The 19813-nt window shown below is 42.7% G+C and overlaps 2 protein-coding genes across 6 annotated transcripts; one reads left to right on the top strand and one right to left on the bottom strand.

The window, feature by feature from the left end:
- Positions 1-1756: 1756 nt before the first annotated feature.
- Positions 1757-6639, bottom strand: LOC115396888 (uncharacterized). Of its 5 annotated transcripts, none has more exons than XM_030102960.1 (12): positions 6595-6639; positions 5888-6096; positions 5479-5833; positions 5071-5323; positions 4627-4952; positions 4437-4521; positions 4212-4346; positions 3977-4134; positions 3101-3206; positions 2693-2936; positions 2425-2581; positions 1757-2335 (listed from the first exon to the last, which is right to left on the bottom strand). In XM_030102960.1, the coding sequence occupies exons 2-12, from the start codon at positions 6094-6096 to the stop codon at positions 2057-2059; spliced, it is 2307 nt and encodes a 768-aa protein (XP_029958820.1). In that variant the 5' UTR covers positions 6595-6639; the 3' UTR covers positions 1757-2056. The 5 variants fall into 5 exon arrangements, 4 of the variants coding, with proteins under 4 accessions (XP_029958820.1, XP_029958819.1, XP_029958818.1 ...); XM_030102959.1 differs by having other exon boundaries at positions 5479-5868; positions 5902-6096; XM_030102958.1 differs by having other exon boundaries at positions 5479-6096.
- A 277-nt stretch (positions 6640-6916) lies between these two features.
- On the top strand, positions 6917-16645 carry trmt11 (tRNA methyltransferase 11). Its single transcript, XM_030103435.1, has 13 exons — positions 6917-7030; positions 8038-8103; positions 8249-8322; positions 8499-8580; positions 8706-8798; positions 9209-9343; positions 9439-9595; positions 9710-9790; positions 9878-10042; positions 10501-10573; positions 11158-11292; positions 14338-14458; positions 16361-16645. Exons 1-13 carry the CDS (start codon positions 6953-6955, stop codon positions 16478-16480), a joined length of 1380 nt encoding a protein of 459 aa, XP_029959295.1. The 5' UTR covers positions 6917-6952; the 3' UTR covers positions 16481-16645.
- Positions 16646-19813: the final 3168 nt, after the last annotated feature.

Below are 19813 nucleotides of genomic sequence, written 5' to 3'. Positions count from 1 at the left end.
TCGGAGGCCAGGCGAACAGGGATCAGGTTCATCCTATAGCACCATATTGTCTGTCACAGGCAGCCTCGTGTTCTCCTTGGCTTTGTTCCCTCTAATGAACCCCTCAGAATTCATTTCAGCTCCTCACTCCTCCACTTTCACTACGAGCAACACCCTGCAGAGCAATACGTTCACTGAGGATCGGAGCAGGTTATCTCTGTCTCGGTTAATTTGGATGAGGTGATGTGAACAGAGGATCATTCTGCAAACAGCCACTTTTTTCAGGTTGAAGTTCTTCTTGACAATTATACAAGGACTTTAGCTAGGTAGGTACTTTGAAAACTTGTATATTTAGTTGTATGTCTCATTGCTTACATAAATAATCTCTTCAAGTATTTTTTTGTATGGATGACTTGGAAACTGATATTTAGTAATGTGATTGCCGCCACTGGGTCTGCATGCACAACCTGCAACATGCCTGGAATTACTCTGCTCTTCACTGCACCAGAGTAATAACAACATGATCGTCCTTCCCCTGCCACAGCATCTCCCCCTCAAATTCAACCAGCCCCTGCTTCCTGGCTCGGAGAAGAATTCCCACCAGTTTATTGGAGATCGTGACGTAATGTTCGAACAGCTTCCCAAACGTCACGCTCATCGCTTCCCCGTCGTTTCCGCTTGCGGTCACAGTTTTGTCCCGAGGCTCTCCAATGCTCCTGATCACCTCGCACAGCTCCTGGACCTCCCTGCTGATGTGTTTGTGGGCATCCTGCCCTCGTTGCTCCGTCATGGAGCCCTGCAGGGGTCTTCCGTAGTCGTCCTGCCCCCTCTGAGGGGCTGCCGCGCTCGGCCTGCTGTCGTGACTGAAGGGGTTGCTCTTCTGGTACTCCTGGTGCTCGCTGGACCACTTCTGCCAGTTCTCCTTCAAGCCTTTGACCGAAACGATGCGTGAGGCGGAGTCATCGCCAAACCGAGCAGGACCTCGGGCCTCATCCTCAGTTTCCATAGCAACGTTGATCTCGCTGTTTGTCCCCATCGTCAACTGTTCAGGACAAGATGGCACAGCTCTGTTTGGTGAGCTTAGAGTTGATAATCTTATATCTTACAAATAATTTATTAGTTTTTACACTTCATACATCTCAGACCTCAGTATCACACAAACTGGATTTTACATCAATACTTGGCCACAGCAGGGAATGGTAACATTTCTACAAAGCAGAAAGAGTACTGACTCGTTGAATCAGTTTCTGTTTTAGCCATGTATCATTTCAAAAAAGACTAAATCCTGCTTTGTCAAGTAACTTGAAGGGCATGCCAGTAAAAGAATACAACAGAGATTTGGAGTGAAAAGTTAACAAAAGTAAACTTACACACCGACTCGATCCTCAGTTCAGCTGCAGCGAAGCTTCATTTCAGTTAATGTTTGAACCTGATTGCATTGTAACTGGGAAACAACTTGGCAGCACAGCACTGCTGACAGCAGCAGTGAGAGTGCAGATGCCGTTCTGTCAGGGCGAAATCACTTCGACTGACACCTCCATTGACCAATAAGCTGGGAGAGAGGGCTTGGCCAGCCAATCAGCAGCTGGGAGAGGTGCCACGTGCCATGGAAGGTGTTTATGATGCAAAGCAGATTAGGGACTGGATATTAACTCGCTCATGTTCACAACAGGCGGACACTGTGGCTGAAAAAAAAAAAGTTGTGGAAAGACAACACAGACGTGTGCTTGTTTATAGTGTCACAGTCAACTTTAAAACTGAAGCATAGTTGCCCAAAACTATATATTTTAAAAAATATATCGAAGTAAAACAGCAAAGCTTACCAGCTATGGATATGTGTTGTAACAGATAAATAAGTCTGTTACACAGGGTGAGGTAGAGTGACCCCCCACCGCCCCACCCACCATGGGGGGTCTTTTATTAATAATGTATAATATTATATAATGTTACAAAGGATGACAAGGCATTGACAGTTCAAGCAAATACAGAAATACAAAAGTCTTTATTCAATATCTGATATCTGTGTACAGAATATGTGAAGGTGTGTGTGAGAGAGGAGAGGAGAGAGAGAGAAAGATTAAGACTGGTGTTGTTTGTTGTAAGTGTTTGTTGCCTTTTTGGAGTCCTTGATCATTTGGGTTGTTGGCTCCCACTTAAAACAGTTCGGCTCAAGTCCAGCCATGTTCAGGGTCATGATGGAGGCCAACGTCCCGTTCAGAGACAAGCTGTTTCGTTGGGAGGTTTTGTTCAGCCCGACCATTGATAATACCCTCTCGGCATCAGCGTCTGAATGAGGAAGCACTAAAACCAGGGTTGCGATCTTTGATAGCCTCTCAAACTGGTTCAAGCCAGTCACCTTTGAAAAAGGAAACAAGGGCCTCTATTACTTACACGTTTTCCTTTATATTAATAATGAGTAAGTTGTGTGTGCAAAATATTTCTTACTGTGTTCTTTTTTGAGGACATTTTCCCCCAAAACTCCTCAACGTCAAAGGATGTTGGGTCCTGCGGCATGGCGATGTCCATCAGTTGGTATTCCATAAACTCTTGCCTTATTTGGTCCTGTTCCTTTGGGTCATGAAAAGGAAGGAGTTCCGGATATCTTAAAAAGAGCACAATGTGTACAAGAGTGATAAGAATGCAGTGAGAGACAGATTTGCTTGCAATAATGACAATTAGACTTAAAAATATCCAGTCATATGAAAACCCTTGCCTGTCTACAAAGTAGAGGGCGTCTTCCACCCCACACTCGGCCCTGAGCTGCACATCAAGAAATCTTGCATGCTTCAGGAGAGCATCTTCCAACGGGAGCGTATCCATGGCGTACTCCACAGCTCTGACCAGGAAGGCCAGTGCTGCCTGCTGAAACTGCTGTGCCTTCTCTGGTGTGACCTCTCCAGCCTCGAGGAGCCTGTCGAGTGTGGCTCTAGTTGTAAATCCCACATTGAGTTTTTCTCCTATGACAGACAGAAGAGATGGAGAAAGGTAGACAATACAGGTATCTTAAAGGATATCTCTTTTTAAATATGTGTATCCATTTTCCATCATCAGACAGATCAGTCAGTCCATAGAAGATACTGTATTGGTTTATCTCCCTGTGTGACTATGTGTAAAGCCTTACCTGGCAGCTGCTGCAGTGGATCCTTGTAGGGGATCTCACTGACTTCTCCTTGCAGTGCTGCTGGTTCCATGAACCTCGAACAGAGTTTCTTAATGAATTTCATCATCTGCAAAATTTAAATGTTTTAAAAGAGTCCATTGCATTATTAAGATAAGGTCATCTCTCTCCCAGTTGCTGTCGTAGTGTCCTTGGGCAAGACACCTTACCAAACTTGCCTCGTGTGAACGATCATAGTGGTGGCCAGAGGGGCCGTTTGGCGCACACTGGTAGCCACGCTTCTGTCGGTCTGCCCCAGGGCAGCTGTGGCAGTGCTGCTTACCACCACTGATATGAATGTGGTGTGAATTAATAATAGTTTCCGTACGCGCTTTGAGTATCAGGTAATGATGGAAAAAGCGCTTCATAATTATTATTATCATTATTATTACTACTATGAAGTTATTTTTTCACTCTGCACAACTTATTTAACAAGGGAGACATGTAATGCACAGAATCAACAAATGACAAAATAACACAATCTATATTTCACAGGGGTGTTGCACATAAAGGGACAGTGTGTAATATGCTGAGGTTTTTCAATGTACATTTAATTCAAAAACTCAGTAATTTCAGTACTATATGAAAAATTATGTTTTCTCACATCAGCATTAAAAATTCTACATTATTGTAGATCCTTACAGGACGCTGACATGCTTCATCTCCATCTTTGTTTATGTATACCAAAAGGGGACAAACTTAGAGAATGAACGTAAAAATCACCGGACCACAAATTTGTGATCCTTCGTTCACTGCGTTCTACTAACTTACCAAGAAATGTCAGTAAATACTACACACTGTACCTTGAAGAAAGCGGAATAGCCCAACCCTCCCCTTTACCTCTTCGTACAGCTGGAATATAGAAGCCTTTTCTCTCTGGAGAAGGAAGTTCAGCGCAGAGAACACTGGCAATGTGGCCTGGAAGAACAGGAGGTGGACCTCCGTCAGTGGACTGGAAAACGCCTCCACCAGCCTTCTGAACCTTGGTTGTCTCTCATCTGCAAAAACACTGTTGTTAGCATTGGGTGTCTCAAGTAACTATCCTGAACTCCTGTCAATGTAATGTGTGACTTACTTAAAGATTTGAAGTAACTGGTGAGTGGGCCATATTGCTGCAGAATTCGAGTGACGCACGTCTCCAAACTCAGCCACCTCGCAGAAATGTGCAGCAGCATTTCCATGTACTCACTGCTGTGGAGTTCACAAAATTCTAGCAAAATATGTAAGAATAACAAACAAAGTTAACTCGATTTTTCCTCACTTTTGGTGTATAACACCGGAGTTTAACTGAAATACAAACCTTTCAAATAGCCTTTGCGGTTCGTGCTGCCCTTAAACCAATATCCAATGTCAACCACGAGGTCCTCCGTGTCAAATCCAGATATCTGCAGAACATGATATGAGAGCAAACATTGCGATTATACAGCAAATTATTTACTTCGTCTTCGCTTAACAGATATTTAATGGAAAGCAAACATGTTGAAACTTACATCAAAAAATCTCTCGCCTGCCTGTTTGGCAGTGTTATGGATGATATGGCAGGGACATCCATGAATGTAAATGTTGGGGTTTTCCTGAAGCATTTTTGCTGCGATTGAATTTTCGGCACTGATGTTGACTGGGGCGTTACCAACTGACAGGCCAACACAGTTTTTCCAGGGTATTTCATTCTCTTTTAGGACACTGTGGATTTCTTTGTATATGACATCAGCTGTGCCACAGCTTCTTCCACTTCTTGTGCACATGTGCAGAAATCTGTGGACAACTTTGGTGGTGTCAAATACCCTGACAGTTAGCGGGTTCATCTTCTCAAGTCCTGTAACAATACCGTACGGTTAGGTACATAAACAATTTTGCATGCATGTACTTCATGTGTATTATTTCAGTGTAACATGACAAAATGGAAACATGCAATTTAGCTGTCAAAGGTATACCTGTGTCATTTGAGCCATCCGTGACCAGTGTAAAGGGATTTTCCCTCATCTTCATCACCAGCTCGTTCTTGTAGTGTGGTGCAACCACTTCATTAATGATACAGGTAGTTTTTGTGCTGGCACTCTTGAAATTTTGAGCTGTGGGAGAGTCTCTGAAACATTCCCTGTACAAGGGGCTGAAATGGTCAGCCACAGCAAAAGGGACACTGTGTTGAACCATTGCTACGGCAACTTTCACCTCGGCTCTCCTCGTCTGCAACAGAAACAAATTAAATAAAGATTTAGGCTACATGTCACGGATGAATGTTTCATATATGCCACAAACAGAATTGGTTATATTATTTCAGAAACATGATATTCATGAACATTGTAATCAACCTTTTGGGTTTAATGTGTTACAGTATGTACCTTGACCTCTTGGACACTCATTTCTGTAGCCTCTGGCAAGTCAAAGTTTCTGATTGTGCTGGTTGACTTCATTGCTTGCTGTTTTGCCTGGTGCGCCTTACTTTCTATGTGCCTTGTCACATCCCGCAAACCTTGATGGGCACAGGACTTCTCTTGGCGGCAGACAGAGCACCAGTAATAGGAGCTGGTGCTTCCTACAGTAATAAATGGCCATTTAGAGGTCCACTGATTATTAAAAGCAGTCCTGTAAGTGGCTGCTCCTGATTTTTTTTTAATCTTTTTTGTGTCTTCCACCCTCTCCTCTTCTTCCACCTGCAGTGTCTCCAGTGTCTCCTCTTCTTTCACCTGCACTGTCTCCTCTTCTTCCACCTGCAGTGTCTCTTCTTTCACCTGCAGTGTCTCCAGTGTCTCCTCTTCTTCCACCTGCAGTGTCTCCAGTGTCTCCTCTTCTTCCACCTGTAGTGTCTCCAGTTTCTCCTCTTCTTCCACCTGCAGTGTCCCCAGTGTCTCCTCTTCTTTCACCTGCACAGTTTCCTCCTCTAATCTGGGCTTTTTAGGGGTCTTTCCTCTCGTGTCGAATAAGAGGATGCTTGATTGTTTTGTCTTTTTCCTTGACATCTTTGAAAGACACACCCATTGATTAATTAATGCATCATTAGCCAGGATTATAGTTACAAAATATGATATGACTTTAAAAGTGAGCAACAAAAATTGACTATGCAATGCACTTTAATCTGATTCATTAAAGATACTTTTATTTATGTTTATATTTTGGAGCTGGGGTGCTCCTAAATCCAAATGTGGATGTGGAGTGGGCGGGGCTGGTTTACGACGCTGTTTTCACACGCTGCTTTAAAAACAAGTCATTATTACAGACCAGCGTCTGTTATTGGCTGTGAACAAGTTATTTAAAAGTTACAATATTTGGCTCAGCTCTTATAAAACATGTGGTGTTGCCAAACGTTAGATTTATAGTTCTCTGGTGTGTGTATTTGTGCCCACACGTATATCGATGCTAATTATCTGAGCAACGTTCTGTAAAAGCAATCAAGTTGTCATTACTTGTGTAAAACAATGTGTAAATTTGTTGTGATTTTGAAACAAGCTATGACTTACTCTGTTCCCGCGTGGAGCTCATCCCACCAGTCTCTGCGGTTTCCGGGTAGCAGACGCGCGTGATAACAATGCTTTTTTTTCATTGGTTGTTGCGCTATTTCAGCCCGCCCCTTTCCTTTTTTGATTGACAGGTAAGTGACAGGTTTAGTCCATAGCAACGGCGCACCACACAAATTTACCGGTACTTTTTTCAGCGTGAGAAATACAATGTGTGGCGTGTTACAGTTGCAAACATTGTCATGAAGTGCAGGTCAGCGATCCCATTTTTTTTTACCATTTACGGTAACATGAGCCCAAATCGGAACCTTTGTCTCGAACTGCAGTTTCCAATCGGACGTATTTTGAAATCTCAACAAAAATGGCTACGTCTGCAGGTCGATCTCGCTTCCAGTATTTATTACATCTTGCCCAGGATAATCTGGACTTCAGGATACCGGTAACTTCAAAACACTACCTAAGTTTTTGTTGCGCTTTTAAAATGATAATATAATTGTTTTTATATGATAAGAAAAGAGTTTGGCAGACTTCACTGACAGGCTGTGAGCTATCTGCAAATCCAAGCTGCATTAAACACATGGCAGGATCTCCTCCTGTGCCTTTGACATGTGACAGTGAATAAATGAACTCTTTTCTATCTGCTATGTAACGTTTCCGTTGCCTCTTCTACTATATCTAATCTTAACAAGTACACACTCTCGTATAATCTGAACATACACATTTTGGATCGTTGGAAGGTTTTGTAAATACAGGTTTATTCCATGACATGTGATCACGGGGTATTCTGATCCCGAATTTCATCGTTGGAGATTTCAATTTATAACATTTCCTTTTATTTAAATAACACTTCAAAACTCGTTATTACGTTGGAGTTATTGAAAGGACATAAATTGTACAAAAAAAAAAGTAGAAGAATGTCAGGAGAAGCATATGCAGGAACTTGGTCAAGCTTCACTAATCCTCAACTGAAAATGGAGCCACTGAACTGTAAGCATCACATCCAAAGGCAACATACTCATCCTACTTATGATATAAGTATAATAATAAATTATTTTTCAGAGGCTCAGCTATATCAGAGCCACAATACAGATGAGCTGCTATTAAAACCACTTTAATTCTCATAATGCTGTAAAAGTGCCAACAGCTCAAAATCTTCACTCAGTGCAGTGATGTAGTAATCAGTGCCAAATGCCAGATAATTTGCTCAAAAAAAACAACTCTTTGTAGTTTTATACATCAGTAATACAATAGTTCCTTTTCTGTAAGCACATGAGTTAGATTAATGCATTTTTAAAAAATGGATTTTTGATTTGATGAGCTGTAAGATAAAATTATCAAAATAGGAACTATAAAAGGCTGTTTCTATTGGACACTTGTAATTGTTGCTGAAAGTTAGGCCTGTATATTTATTTAAGGTTAACAGTTTTCTGTGTGTGTGTTTTTTAGGAAATTAAGGCTCTGCTGGCACTCAGAGGAAAGCCATTCCGTCCTTCTGAAAGCTCCAGAGAAAAGGTTTGCAAGTCAAGATATGCATATTGTTCTTTCAGCTTTCTGTATTGTTCCTCAGTAACTGAATAGTTGTAAAATAATAATTTGAGAGCAACTTAACAAATATTTCTGCACTTCATTTCCTGACATGCTGTCTGTTCCTCTGCAGTGTCCTTTCTTGTGTCTGGACGGTTTGTCTGAGGACGATGTCCGCTGCATCATGGCCAGATCCGTGTGTGCAAAGTAAGTGTTTGGAATTTGCTTGTGTCAGAGTTAATACAGTGTCAGGGCTGATTTAAGGATGTCATTTCACGTTTATAAGCAAAACATCATCAACGTAAAGCCAGAAAGCCCAGTGCCTGATCTTCTTTTCTTGACTGTCTCATTGCGGTTAAGTTAAAAATTTGTTCCTTTTTCAGGTCTGCTTTTGAGTTATGGGGCCATGGAAAAACACACGGTGAACTCAAAAGTTCTCTCCTGAAGTACCCATCTGAAAACATGGTGTGTAATGCTCCGCCTTGAATTAAAGCTGACCTGTACATTAAAATCGAAGATATTGTAAAAATCTGTTCATGAAAAGTAAAAGTATTTACTTGTACTTAATCATCATCTTCCTTTCTCTACAGAGTCCTTTCATGCAGAGAGATTCCACCTACAGAATCAACGTCTACACCTTCAACAAAACATTGTTGTTTGAAGACAGAATCAAAAGGATCGATGTGAGTATTAAAGCTCATAATAGCTCAGAATATTTTATGGGCAAGGCTGTCCAGGTGCTTTACATTACTGCTGTGAGGCAGAGTTAAAATTGATATTCTGCTCAGTCAAAGCATTCGGAATTGACATTCTTTCCATATATATCTCATTTTTGTCCCCAAGAAAAATAAAAAGTTTCCCTGTATTTCTGATGAGACTTAAGAACGTAGGCTTTTTAATGTGTAATGCTTGTTTTTGGACTGTGAGAGAAAAGCTGATCTGATGAAGTATTGCTGAAGTGTTATTCTATCCTATGAGACACTAAATGAAAATTTTCATATGAAAAATAGAAATTCTAGGTGAATCCTAATTCTATTTCTTCACTGAATGTCCCCAAATATGCACGTCATCATATTCTTAACGTTCTCCTCAGGCTTTAGAGTATCTCCCCTTTGAGGGCACAGTGAGTCTGAAGAGTCCTCAGCACATCTTCTGCCTGCTGGAGGATTATGGCACCGACCCCAACAACATCCCTGAGCATCCCGAATACATCTACTTTGGCCGATGGGTGAGACATGTTAATTAGATAATTCACATTGTGAAAATTGACAAGCAGCTTCATGCATTTTTTTTTTTTTTCTTAAATGTATCCTTGCATTTTAGATCGCAGACGGGCAGCGTGAACTCATTCGCTCCCACAGTGTGAAGAACAGACACTTCATAGGAAACACCAGCATGGACGCCGGCCTCTCATTCATCATGACCAACCACGCTAAGGTCAAAGAGAACGACCTGGTTTTCGACCCATTTGTTGGCACAGGTACGTTATTCCTGTTTCCCCAAGAATGGCACAGCTAGAAACACACACCCAAACACACACACTCACACATGCTACAAGTAAATGCTTCCTGTCCCTCGTCTCGGTCTGTTTCAGGGAGCCTGCTGGTGGCTTGTTCTCATTTTGGAGCGTATGTGTGCGGAACTGACATTGACTACAACACCATCCACGGCAGAGGTAAGTTCTCTGACTGTGGCTTTATTCCACAGTGCCAATCATCTTTCAGATCGGTTGACATTTGCTGTTGATGCGCTCTCGTTTCAGGGCGATCCAGCCGTAAGAACCAGAAGTGGCGAGGACCCGATGAGAACATCAGAGCCAACCTGCGGCAGTACGGCACAGAGAGGATGTATGTGGACGTCATGGTGTCTGATGCCTCCAAGCCCGTGTGGAGGGAGGCTCCTCTGTTCGACGCGATCATCACAGATCGTAAGTCGCTCCTTGATCGACTGATTGACTGCATTAGTCGATTTGTTTTAGTTTGAAACCTTCTAGTGTTCTTCAGTGTTTGCCTCAGACTCATGTTTGAACTGGCAGAAATCTGTTTCAACATTTAAAAACTGTACACAATATAAAAGTTAGATAAAAACTCAAAGATTGTCATCTAAAAGTCACAACACCAGAAATCAAGTGTTTCATTATAGATATGAATCTACCTTAAAGTATCGTCTGTTGTACACTATTGAAAATCATACCTCTCTATTACCTGTCAGCTGCTGGAAAATATGCTCCTCTACCTTAACTCTGCTTTCTGTCGTTTTTTGGGAGTGGGACTGATGTTTAATTTCTTTTAAATTGATTTATTTGTTGTTGTTTTGTGAGTTTTTTCGATTTTTTTAAATTATTTTTTTATTTTTGATTGATGAAGTGATTGATCTTGTCTTTAGCGCCTTATGGAATCCGTGAGTCCACAAGGAAAACAGGCTCCCACAAAGACATCACAAAACCTCCCGATGGCATGTAAGTTCTCCTGTTTTAACTTATAATGTGTTTATTATCTTGAGAGGTTAATATTATTTCTTTCTGATAACAGATACCTCTTGGCAATAAATCTTATATTATTGGATTACCTGATTATTTTCCTTTTGAATGTTGCTGCATTTATCAACACCATGAATAACTGTTAAACAGCAGGGGTCTCGGTAGCGTTTGGAAGAACCATAAACAGCCTGACACTTTGATTGATCTCCATTTGGCCCTATGATCTAAATCCTGTCACCAGAATCTGAACATTTCACTCAACATGGAGCAGAAGTTCAAAAAAAAGAGTCGACAGCTACAACAAAGAGAAACTCTCTGACATTGTCTGAGGAGGTTTGGCAAATTTTCTATGTATTCAAGCTACATAGTCCTCCATGATGCTCCAACCACAAAAGCACATTTGTTACATATATCATTTAAAAAAAGAATAATTGCCAAGAAACATTAGTGTGTTTTCTCTCGTGCTCTCAGGATAACCACATGAGATGTCTTTCTGGGTTTTATTGGGTTCTTTTCGTGTTTGCTCTGCTCTAAATGTGAAAATCTTTTGATTTTCTGTGCAGCTTCGTCGAGTCTCACGTCCCAGTTTCTCAAGCCTACCATCTCAGCGACATGTTCTCCGATCTGTTGAACTTCTCTGCACACTACCTGGTTGTTGGCGGGAGGCTCGTCTATTGGCTGCCGATCTACAGGCCAGAGTGAGTCCACTAACTTCATATCTCTGCCTTAATTATGCAAATATTTTCATGCTGATAAAACTAACAGTGTGTGCCTCAGTGGTGTGTGCTTATTAATGCACCTTTTATTTCATCCTTAAACTCCTGAAGAAGATTTACAGATTCATTTTTTGCTCTTGTAAGCTCAGATTCAGAACGGTTTGTTGCAACTCTGGAAGTAATAAAATGTAACAATAGGGGGCAGACTAATACCATCAACTCAAGCTGCACACTGCAGGTTTATATAGTGCACAGCAGACATCTCTGACACCTTTTTTACTTTAGAATGAATTTTTCAAACGACCAGAAAAATTTGAATTAACAATAAAACTGTGCAGCTGGTAAAATTTAGGATTGTAAATAAGCAAATCCTCCCTAATGGCACATGAAGCTCATGTTTGACCTTGAATATGAAGAACTCTCTTTCAGTCCCAGTTGCAGCAGGAAGAACATTTCTCAATGAAAATTACAATTTGCCAAATGATTGTTGTAACCCCTGCTAAATGCAGCAGCAGAACAGACATGTATTTAATGACTGTATGGAAATAAAGTAGCCTTTGGGAATTAATTAGAGGAGATGTGAAGCTAACAGACAGTCGTGCGTAACTCTTCATTAATCAGCTTTGACTGATTAATTTCACAAGCTGCTAAGAGATTTTAAAATCACAGGGTGTGTCCTCGGCGCTTTCAGAGGCACTTTTCCACTCTGGTTTTCTGGTTTTCTGGCTTCCGGCGTTTGTCTCCAGCAGTGTTGCTTTCCCGCTCACATAAAACCTCGTCCTCAGTGTGTAACCACCTGTGTGAATGGCAGTGTTGACACAGCGTCCCGTACAGGTGTGTTGAGGTTTTCTCACCCATACAGCCGCGCCGCTGTAAACCACAACTGACGGGGCTGCGGCACAGAAGCCGGCTCTCCCGAGACAAAGTTGCGTATTGTTCCGCGGTCCCGTGCATTTCGCAGGAAGGGAAGTGCTGACTGTAAGTGCAGGTGTTTGACTGTAAAGGCACGAACCACAACAGGCTGCAGCGGGCAACGGACGTTAAGAGGAAGAAAAACGGCTGCAGGGCCTGAACTCTGCTTCTGATTACTGATTACAAGATCGGGAGCGCGGGACGGCAAAACACTGCTGGTTTCAGCGGCGTCTGCTTGTGTTTGAGTCACAAACAAAGAGTTCAGACGCACGCCTGCAAACTTCTGACTCCTTTCCAGCTCGGGCTCTGTGTTCAATAACGCGCGCGTGATTGTGTGTGGTCTTGTGTATGAGCACATGCATACATTTGTGTCATCATGTTCACACATTTGTCTTTGCTACTCATCTCGTGGGTGCTTGACTCCGTGCCTGTCAGAGCGCAGTACCAAAATAAACGTCTGAGGCCAGGCGAGTCAGATATATAAACTATCTGTCTCTACGGTCTGTAGGCTGACCTGCGCGTGTGTTTTTGGACATGTGTGTCTGTGTGTGTAAGCCCAGACGTAGCCTGTCTCCTGGGTCTAATCTGGGGCTCTACAGGGGAGATATCAGGTTTCTGTTGCCCCCACATACACAACAAAAGCTGTGATAGAAACAGTGGGGACTGTGTGTGTCTGCCTGGCTGCATGAAAATGGGGGTTTTTGTGTGTGTGTGTGTGTGTGTGTGTGTGTATGCGTGTGTGTGTGTGAAAGAAAGAGAGATGACAGGTATCACAAAACCCTGTCAACAAAAGACAGCATCTAGACCGGGTCAGACCGCTTAAACTCTCTTCCCTTTCTCCCCCCTCGAAAAATAAATTAAAGAGGGAAAAAGTATCAAGACAGATGGCGCAGCATCAATCATCGCAGCTATAAAATGGCCTAATTACAGCATAAACAAGCGAAGCGAAGATATGAACTGGCTGTATTGTCTGAGGAAAGGCAACACTCATGACACAGAGAGCATAAATTAGTTTTAATGTTGTCATTTTAAGGACCTCATTTATTACTTGAGTTGGAGTTTAGAGACGAGGAAAAATGAGTCGAAAACAAATGGTTTGAAAGATCATTTCTACATGGATCACTGTCCACTATTTAGTGTGCAGCGACTTCAGAATGGGGATATTCTTGGTTGCTCCTCACAACTAAACAAATGCAAGACTCATGTGATGAACACTGCGTGTGTTCGTCTATTTTCTGTGCTTGCCTTGTGAATGAAGTTAACCAGCTCACTATAATAGGGTGCTGGTTCTGATCCCAGCTCCGTCACTGGTCAAACCTCTCTGCACACCTGTAGGGGAAATTCAGGGTCGCCAATTAGCCTTAAAACTCAGATGCATGTTTTGGGAATGAAAAACAATGGATGAAACCGGAGCACCTGGAGGAATCTGCCAGCCGCTCTTGACCGGCAGGCTGAAGCGACGGCCCGTCTGCGTCGCTGCTCCTCACTGTGATGACCAAACACCTCGTTGCTGCAGAGGCCCACACGCGGCCATGGAAACCAGGTAAACAGCGATGGACGGGCCTGGCTGGGACTCCGAGCCGTTGCTACTGCGGTGGTGCTTTGGAGAAACTGTCACTGACACAAATATGCAAACACATCCATCAGCCGGCGTTAATAGGCCCTAGCCTGGCCTGGCCGGCGATGATGGAGCCAGCAGTCAACCTGTCAGGTTACATTCACTTTTTCCACCTTTGGCTTTTTTTTTGCACAAAATGTTTTAGTGTCAGCAGGGAAAGATTTCAGTACACGGCTTAAAACTTTTTGAAGAACAGAGCAGAGAAACATAGGTGTGGACTGCAAAATTAAAAAAAAAAAAAAAAAAAAAAAAATCTGTTTCAAAATATTCTGCGTTTGTGTCTGACACAGACTTTCAAATGTGAACCGTTGTCAAAAGGAGCGTATGTAGCTTTTCATTTGTAACAATCAAATTGTGTGTGTGTGTTTGTGTGTGTGTGTGTGTGTGTGTGTGTGTGTGTGTGTGTGTGTGTGTGTGTGTGTGTGTGTGTGTGTGTGTGTGTGTGTGTGTGTGTGTGTGTGTGTGTGTGTGTGTGTGTGTGTGTGTTCTCTCTCCAGGTACTGCGAGGAGATGGTTCCTCTTCATCCATGCCTTCGGCTCATCAGTAACTGTGAGCAGACACTCTCCAGCCACACGTCACGTCGGCTGATCACCATGGAGAAGATCAAAGAGCCCGAGGTGTGTGTGTGTGTGTGTGTGTTTGTGTGAGACGGATCACGTTGATTAGTGGAGATGTCGTCTACCTATATGCTTTCATCCGGGTCATATGCACCGTTCTCCCCCTGAGGCGTCGCCCTCTTTCCTCTTATGGAGTTAATCAACTAAACTATACACTTCTCCTCTGACGTGCTTGGCTGTAGTTAACCATATAATCTAATTCTTTAAAATATTTTCATTGGAAACACAACTTCCTACATGTAGTTTTAAAGTTATGTGTTGTGGTTGCGCAGTCGTAGCCGACCACACACACAGTACGTGCGCGGCAGCGACCTGAGTGCTCCACACAATGTGTTTATTGTGTTTATGTGTGAGCATGAACAGCAACACAGATATGACTTAAGTTTATGTAAAATGAGAGCATGTGTGTTCCTCCCTTTTTTTTTTTCATGCAGCCACACACACACGCTCCCAGAAATGTATCATATATGTAACCATGTAAGCATTTGCTGCATGAATGTAGTGTGTATATATGTGTGTGTGTGTGTGTGTGTGCATGAATATGTGTATTTTTAGTCTGTCATCCCATTGGAAGTGATGGTGTCGCTGTGTCTGTCTGGGGTAAATCCTCTCCATCTGGCTGCGATTGGCTCATTTCTTTTATACTGGAACTCCAAATGGCTTCATCACACATCTTATGGAAAACAATCCATCTCTGAATCTGACATGCATTCCACTTCAAAAAACCCAAATTGCTCCCATAAACGGCCCAGTGCGACACGCACGCAGAAACTCGCGCTCTCGTTTGATGTTATCTGCCTCGTATCTCAGGTCGGAGGAGTTCCTTCTCACTCCAAATAAGGCTCAGTGTGCACGGCGATGTGTGTTAACGTAGACACACAGTTTGTCTAAGGAGAAGACACGACGGTATAACTGTTTTAAGGATGCGGTCACGTCCTTTTTGTCCTGATTACATGTGGATCGGCGTCGGTGCTTCGGTGTTGTTGCCCAGAGTCTTCTCTCGGACCGGTCATGGAAACAGTTTCCAGTGTGTTTGGCAGCGTCATCACGCAGAGGAAAGGTGTCTCTGATAAATTACAGGCCCGGTGTTGGAGTCATCACTTCCCGCTCGGCTCACCTCATTATTCCTTGTCCCTGCATCTCTCCTCCTCCCTTCTTGCCTCTGATGACCAGCAGTGACTTCACAGCCAAGACAAACTGTTTAGCAGGCGAGATTCATAGCAGTCGATACACGTTATTAATACACACACGCACAAACACACACACACACACACACACACACACACACACACACACACACACACACACACAAGGACGGCTTTGTTTCCTCTAATGTAAACATGGAAACTGTAAAAGGGAATTAGTGAGAAAATCATCCCAGACAGTTTTTACTGAGCTGCAGTGGAAATTATGTCATGTTTCTTTGAAATAGGGAACAAAAGCAAAACTCACAGTTGCCTGTTATCCAGGTTTGTTTTTCCTTTGTAATATTTGTGAAATTATTCTGAAGATTTCAACAAGACCGAAGAAAGCTGTTTCCTCAGATCTTGTGTTTTGCAATGTCAGATTGTCATTTCTCCTTCATGTTGGATGCTCTGCTTTATTTTCTCATCCTGTCCTCTACTGCTACACCAGCCTTCTCCTCTTGCCGGACAGCTCCAGCTCCAAAACAGTCATTCCAGTTCTCCACACGTCCGCACCACGTCAGCCTTTCCTCTCATACTTTATCTCTGAACTTCTCAACTTTAGCCTTCAGGTCACTTTTTATATCTTTCAATATTTTTGACTTTTAGGCAGTGCCACTGTCACCTGCCAGCACCATCATTCAAGAAGCGTCCTCCTAACATTTTATTTAGTTTGAACATGTCCAGAAAGCTGACCTCAGCATTCCTTCTTCGACAGGAACAGGACTCCTTGGCTCATCTATCGGACCCGCGATTCAGCGCCTACCAGGGACACAACGCCTTCAGAGAGAAGTACTTCAGTGGACTGAACAAGAAGAGCGGCAGGGACGATGTCTGATATCAGTGAATGAATCAGGACATAAACATTGGCAGAGCTCTGCAGCAGGCCCTTATAGATGACGGGCAACTTTTAGATTTTGGTCATTATCAAACATTTTTGAAGTTTTTTTTTATTGATTTCATCCTACTGTAAATAATTTGAATAAACTGTTGTTGAAAGTGTGAAAGTCTTATTTTCCTTTTTATGTCTGGTAAAGATATTTTGCTTTTACGTTACTTTCTTAAATTAGCTTTATATTTGCAGTTTTTTTATTATTATTATTAATTGAGATCACTGCAGGGCAAGATGTTTTTTTTTTCTTCATTATTCTGGATCACAAAAAGGGGCTTTAGACCCACAATTCAATAAATGCATCTTGGATGCCAGAGAGCTCAGAGGGAGCACAGTGGCATGGAAACTCTGGGATCAGAGGGATTCCTATTCCGAGCACGCTTTTTTCCCTTTAAATAGGCTTTTGCGCACAACCAGAAGTGAAACTGCTACAAGAGAAAGATCATCTATCACAAAGCCCCAAAATGTCAAAATGCCATTACCTACCTTTTTATGATCTATGGATCTCAACAGTCATGTCACATCATTTGAAAATCATCAGGATCATCCATCTATACTTTTAAACCTCATGTAGAGGATGGATGAATAAATAAATATGGTCTGCACAACACATGTTCTAAGTGTGTGTAATTGTGATATTACTGAAGTTCCAACATAGACGGACACAGTTTCTGATAACATTTTACAGCTTTGCCAAAACTACAAAGGGATTTACAAACCAGTTCCCACACTCTGTAAAAGTCTGGAAGATTCTTATATTTCAGATTGACAACAAAAGTAAAAACAGCAAGCATGTATGGTGTTTTATATTAGAAGGAAAAAAGTCTTAATTCCCATTTGTACTTTTTTTTTTCTGTGGAGGAGAAACTCTGCCAACTGCGAAAATGTTTCTGTGGTGAGGGAAGATAAATTATAGCATGAGAATTTCTATTGCAGCCGGATAATATTCTCCCTATCAGTCTAGCCGTGACAGTGGGTCCAACACGCTGCAGAACAAGCCTCTCTTTAATTTTCTGGATTTGCAGAAGTTTGACTTGCACTCTGATATGTTTATTTGAAAAAGAGAAATCACACTACTAATGATGGTTTTCTGAAACGTTAAGAGATTTTTAAATGAGCTGCTTTAGAAGAGGAATACTTCACTTTTGAAGTGTCCACTTGCACTTTTAAGTCTTTCGAAATAACAGGTACCAAGATAAAAGAAATTAAAACGTAGAGGAGGAAAGCACAATGTTTCCTTTTCACTAAACTTAGACTGACGATTTGATGGGGGTTTTTTTAGCAACAAAATCACAAAAACCTGCAATCTGGACACACATTTAGACGAGTCTTCCTGTTTTAATTCTGACAAAGGTAGCATGTTTGGGCGAGGGAGGCCTCCCGTTCAGTCTAGAGTGCAAATGACAGGGCGTCCCCACCTCTCCACACACCACTACAGTTAGTCAGCAGCTTTTGTTGTTTTCCAACCACAGTTTACATGCAGCCGGGCTCATTATTCATCTCCTGAGAGCAATGGAGCAGGCCTTCATGTACATTACCCATTTGCTGTGTTTATCACTAGGGCCTCTGCCTTTCCACCACACTCCCCCCACCCCCCCCTTGCTTCACAGAGAGAGTTCCAGGCACCATCACATGATACCCGGCTCGCCATTCGTTTGTGGTGTGTGTTGTTTACAGTTCCCACAGTGCCCTTTTGTTGTCCATCATCATCAAGCTAAATTAAACTGATTCCACACGAGACCTTTCTTTACTTATCTTGCTATTGTCCTGCCGGGCTGGGTATCTTGTTTTGCTTATAAAGTCACATCACAGCAGAAATGTCTTAATACTGAAGATGGTAGTTCAGTGTCATTGCTGTGTGTTACTGTTCGTGTGTGTGTGTGTGTTGCTGTTTTATAGTAATAAAAAATGTGTTTTCAAAAGCTCTTTCTCCATTGATGAAGACTGTAATTAGGGGGTGGGGGCATTGTAGATGTGTGTGTGTGTGTGTGTCTGTCTGGGGGGGGGGGGGGGGGGGGGGTTCCTCTACACACCGCGTAATGCTGTCCAGACGTTGAGGAAATTCTGTTTGTGCGTGTGTTTATGCATGTGTGTACTCAGGAGATCTGGTTTTGTTTTAAATCGGATGCAAACTGCAGCAGAGTCGTTTCCTGATGTTGTTCAGCGATAATGAAATGATTTGAGGCCGAACTCACGAGCAACGGCCAAAACCCAAATATGATCTGCTCGATAATTATAAAGAGTTTTCATTGTTTCATTATTCCATACGCTGTGTGCATTCAGTGGGATTTTGGCTTTATGCGTCTGCTTTTCTTTCTCCCAGTGCTGTTTCCGTTTTTACCTTCCCATTCTAGCGCTTCTCTTCTTCGCCGCGTCGTGTTCTTCACCTCTGCCCTTCCCTCCTATGTGCTTTTCTCAAAGGGGAACTCCCTGCAGGAGGAGAGGACCACCGTTTTGGATCGGTGGTTCCTGATTAAACTCCCCTCGGTCTGACAGTAACCTTCAACCTGCTGAGTCAGCTCGTACTTCTCAAGACCTTTTCACACAGGCACACAATATGAGAGTCGGAGCGAAACCCGATAACGAAGCGGCTCTGAACTCAAATTGCGAAGATGTGAGGAGCAATCGAAGCTTTTCAAAATCACTTTAAGAAAAATCACCAAAAGCACAGAAACACACAACAATGCTTCAGGAAGGAGACCATTGGGACGGAGAACGCAACTGGAAACAATAAAAGTTCATTAGACGGTGTGGAAAATCTGTTTCCTGTGCTGTGACCTTAGCTAATGGGCCTTCAATAATTATGGCACATTAGCGTGCTAAATATGAAATGACAGGGAGCAGCCAGTTTACTTAGCTGCCTATCTTGACCTGGGTTTGTCCAGATGTTGCTAATATTAGCGTGTTTATCTGTTCAGTTACTCCACTAAATTTCAGCGTGACAGAAATGCTCCATTTGTCCGGTGCCAATTCGCACATAACCCTGATTATCAGCTCAATGATTCTCCACAGTGAGCGGTTATTCTCCCGTTGACCTGTGAGCTTGGCCCGTTTCCATCTCGGTGTGCTGGATGTGTGTGTGGAAGGGGGGGATTGGAGGATTGTGTGGGTGTCTGAGCTGTGAGAGATGGAGGCGATAAGCGTATGGTAACAGAGAGAGAGAGCGAGAGAGAGAGACTTCACAGCACACAGCTGGTATTCAGGAGTGTCCAAGCAGCACGCTCACACATACACACACATGCGTGCACATGTGTGGCGCAGGTGTTGTGCACCTGTCCG

Source organism: Salarias fasciatus, chromosome 11, assembly GCF_902148845.1.
Source record: "Salarias fasciatus chromosome 11, fSalaFa1.1, whole genome shotgun sequence".
Lineage (NCBI taxonomy): Eukaryota > Metazoa > Chordata > Actinopteri > Blenniiformes > Blenniidae > Salarias > Salarias fasciatus.
Note: the sequence above shows the minus strand (reverse complement) of the source record. Positions and strands in the feature narration are given on the sequence as shown.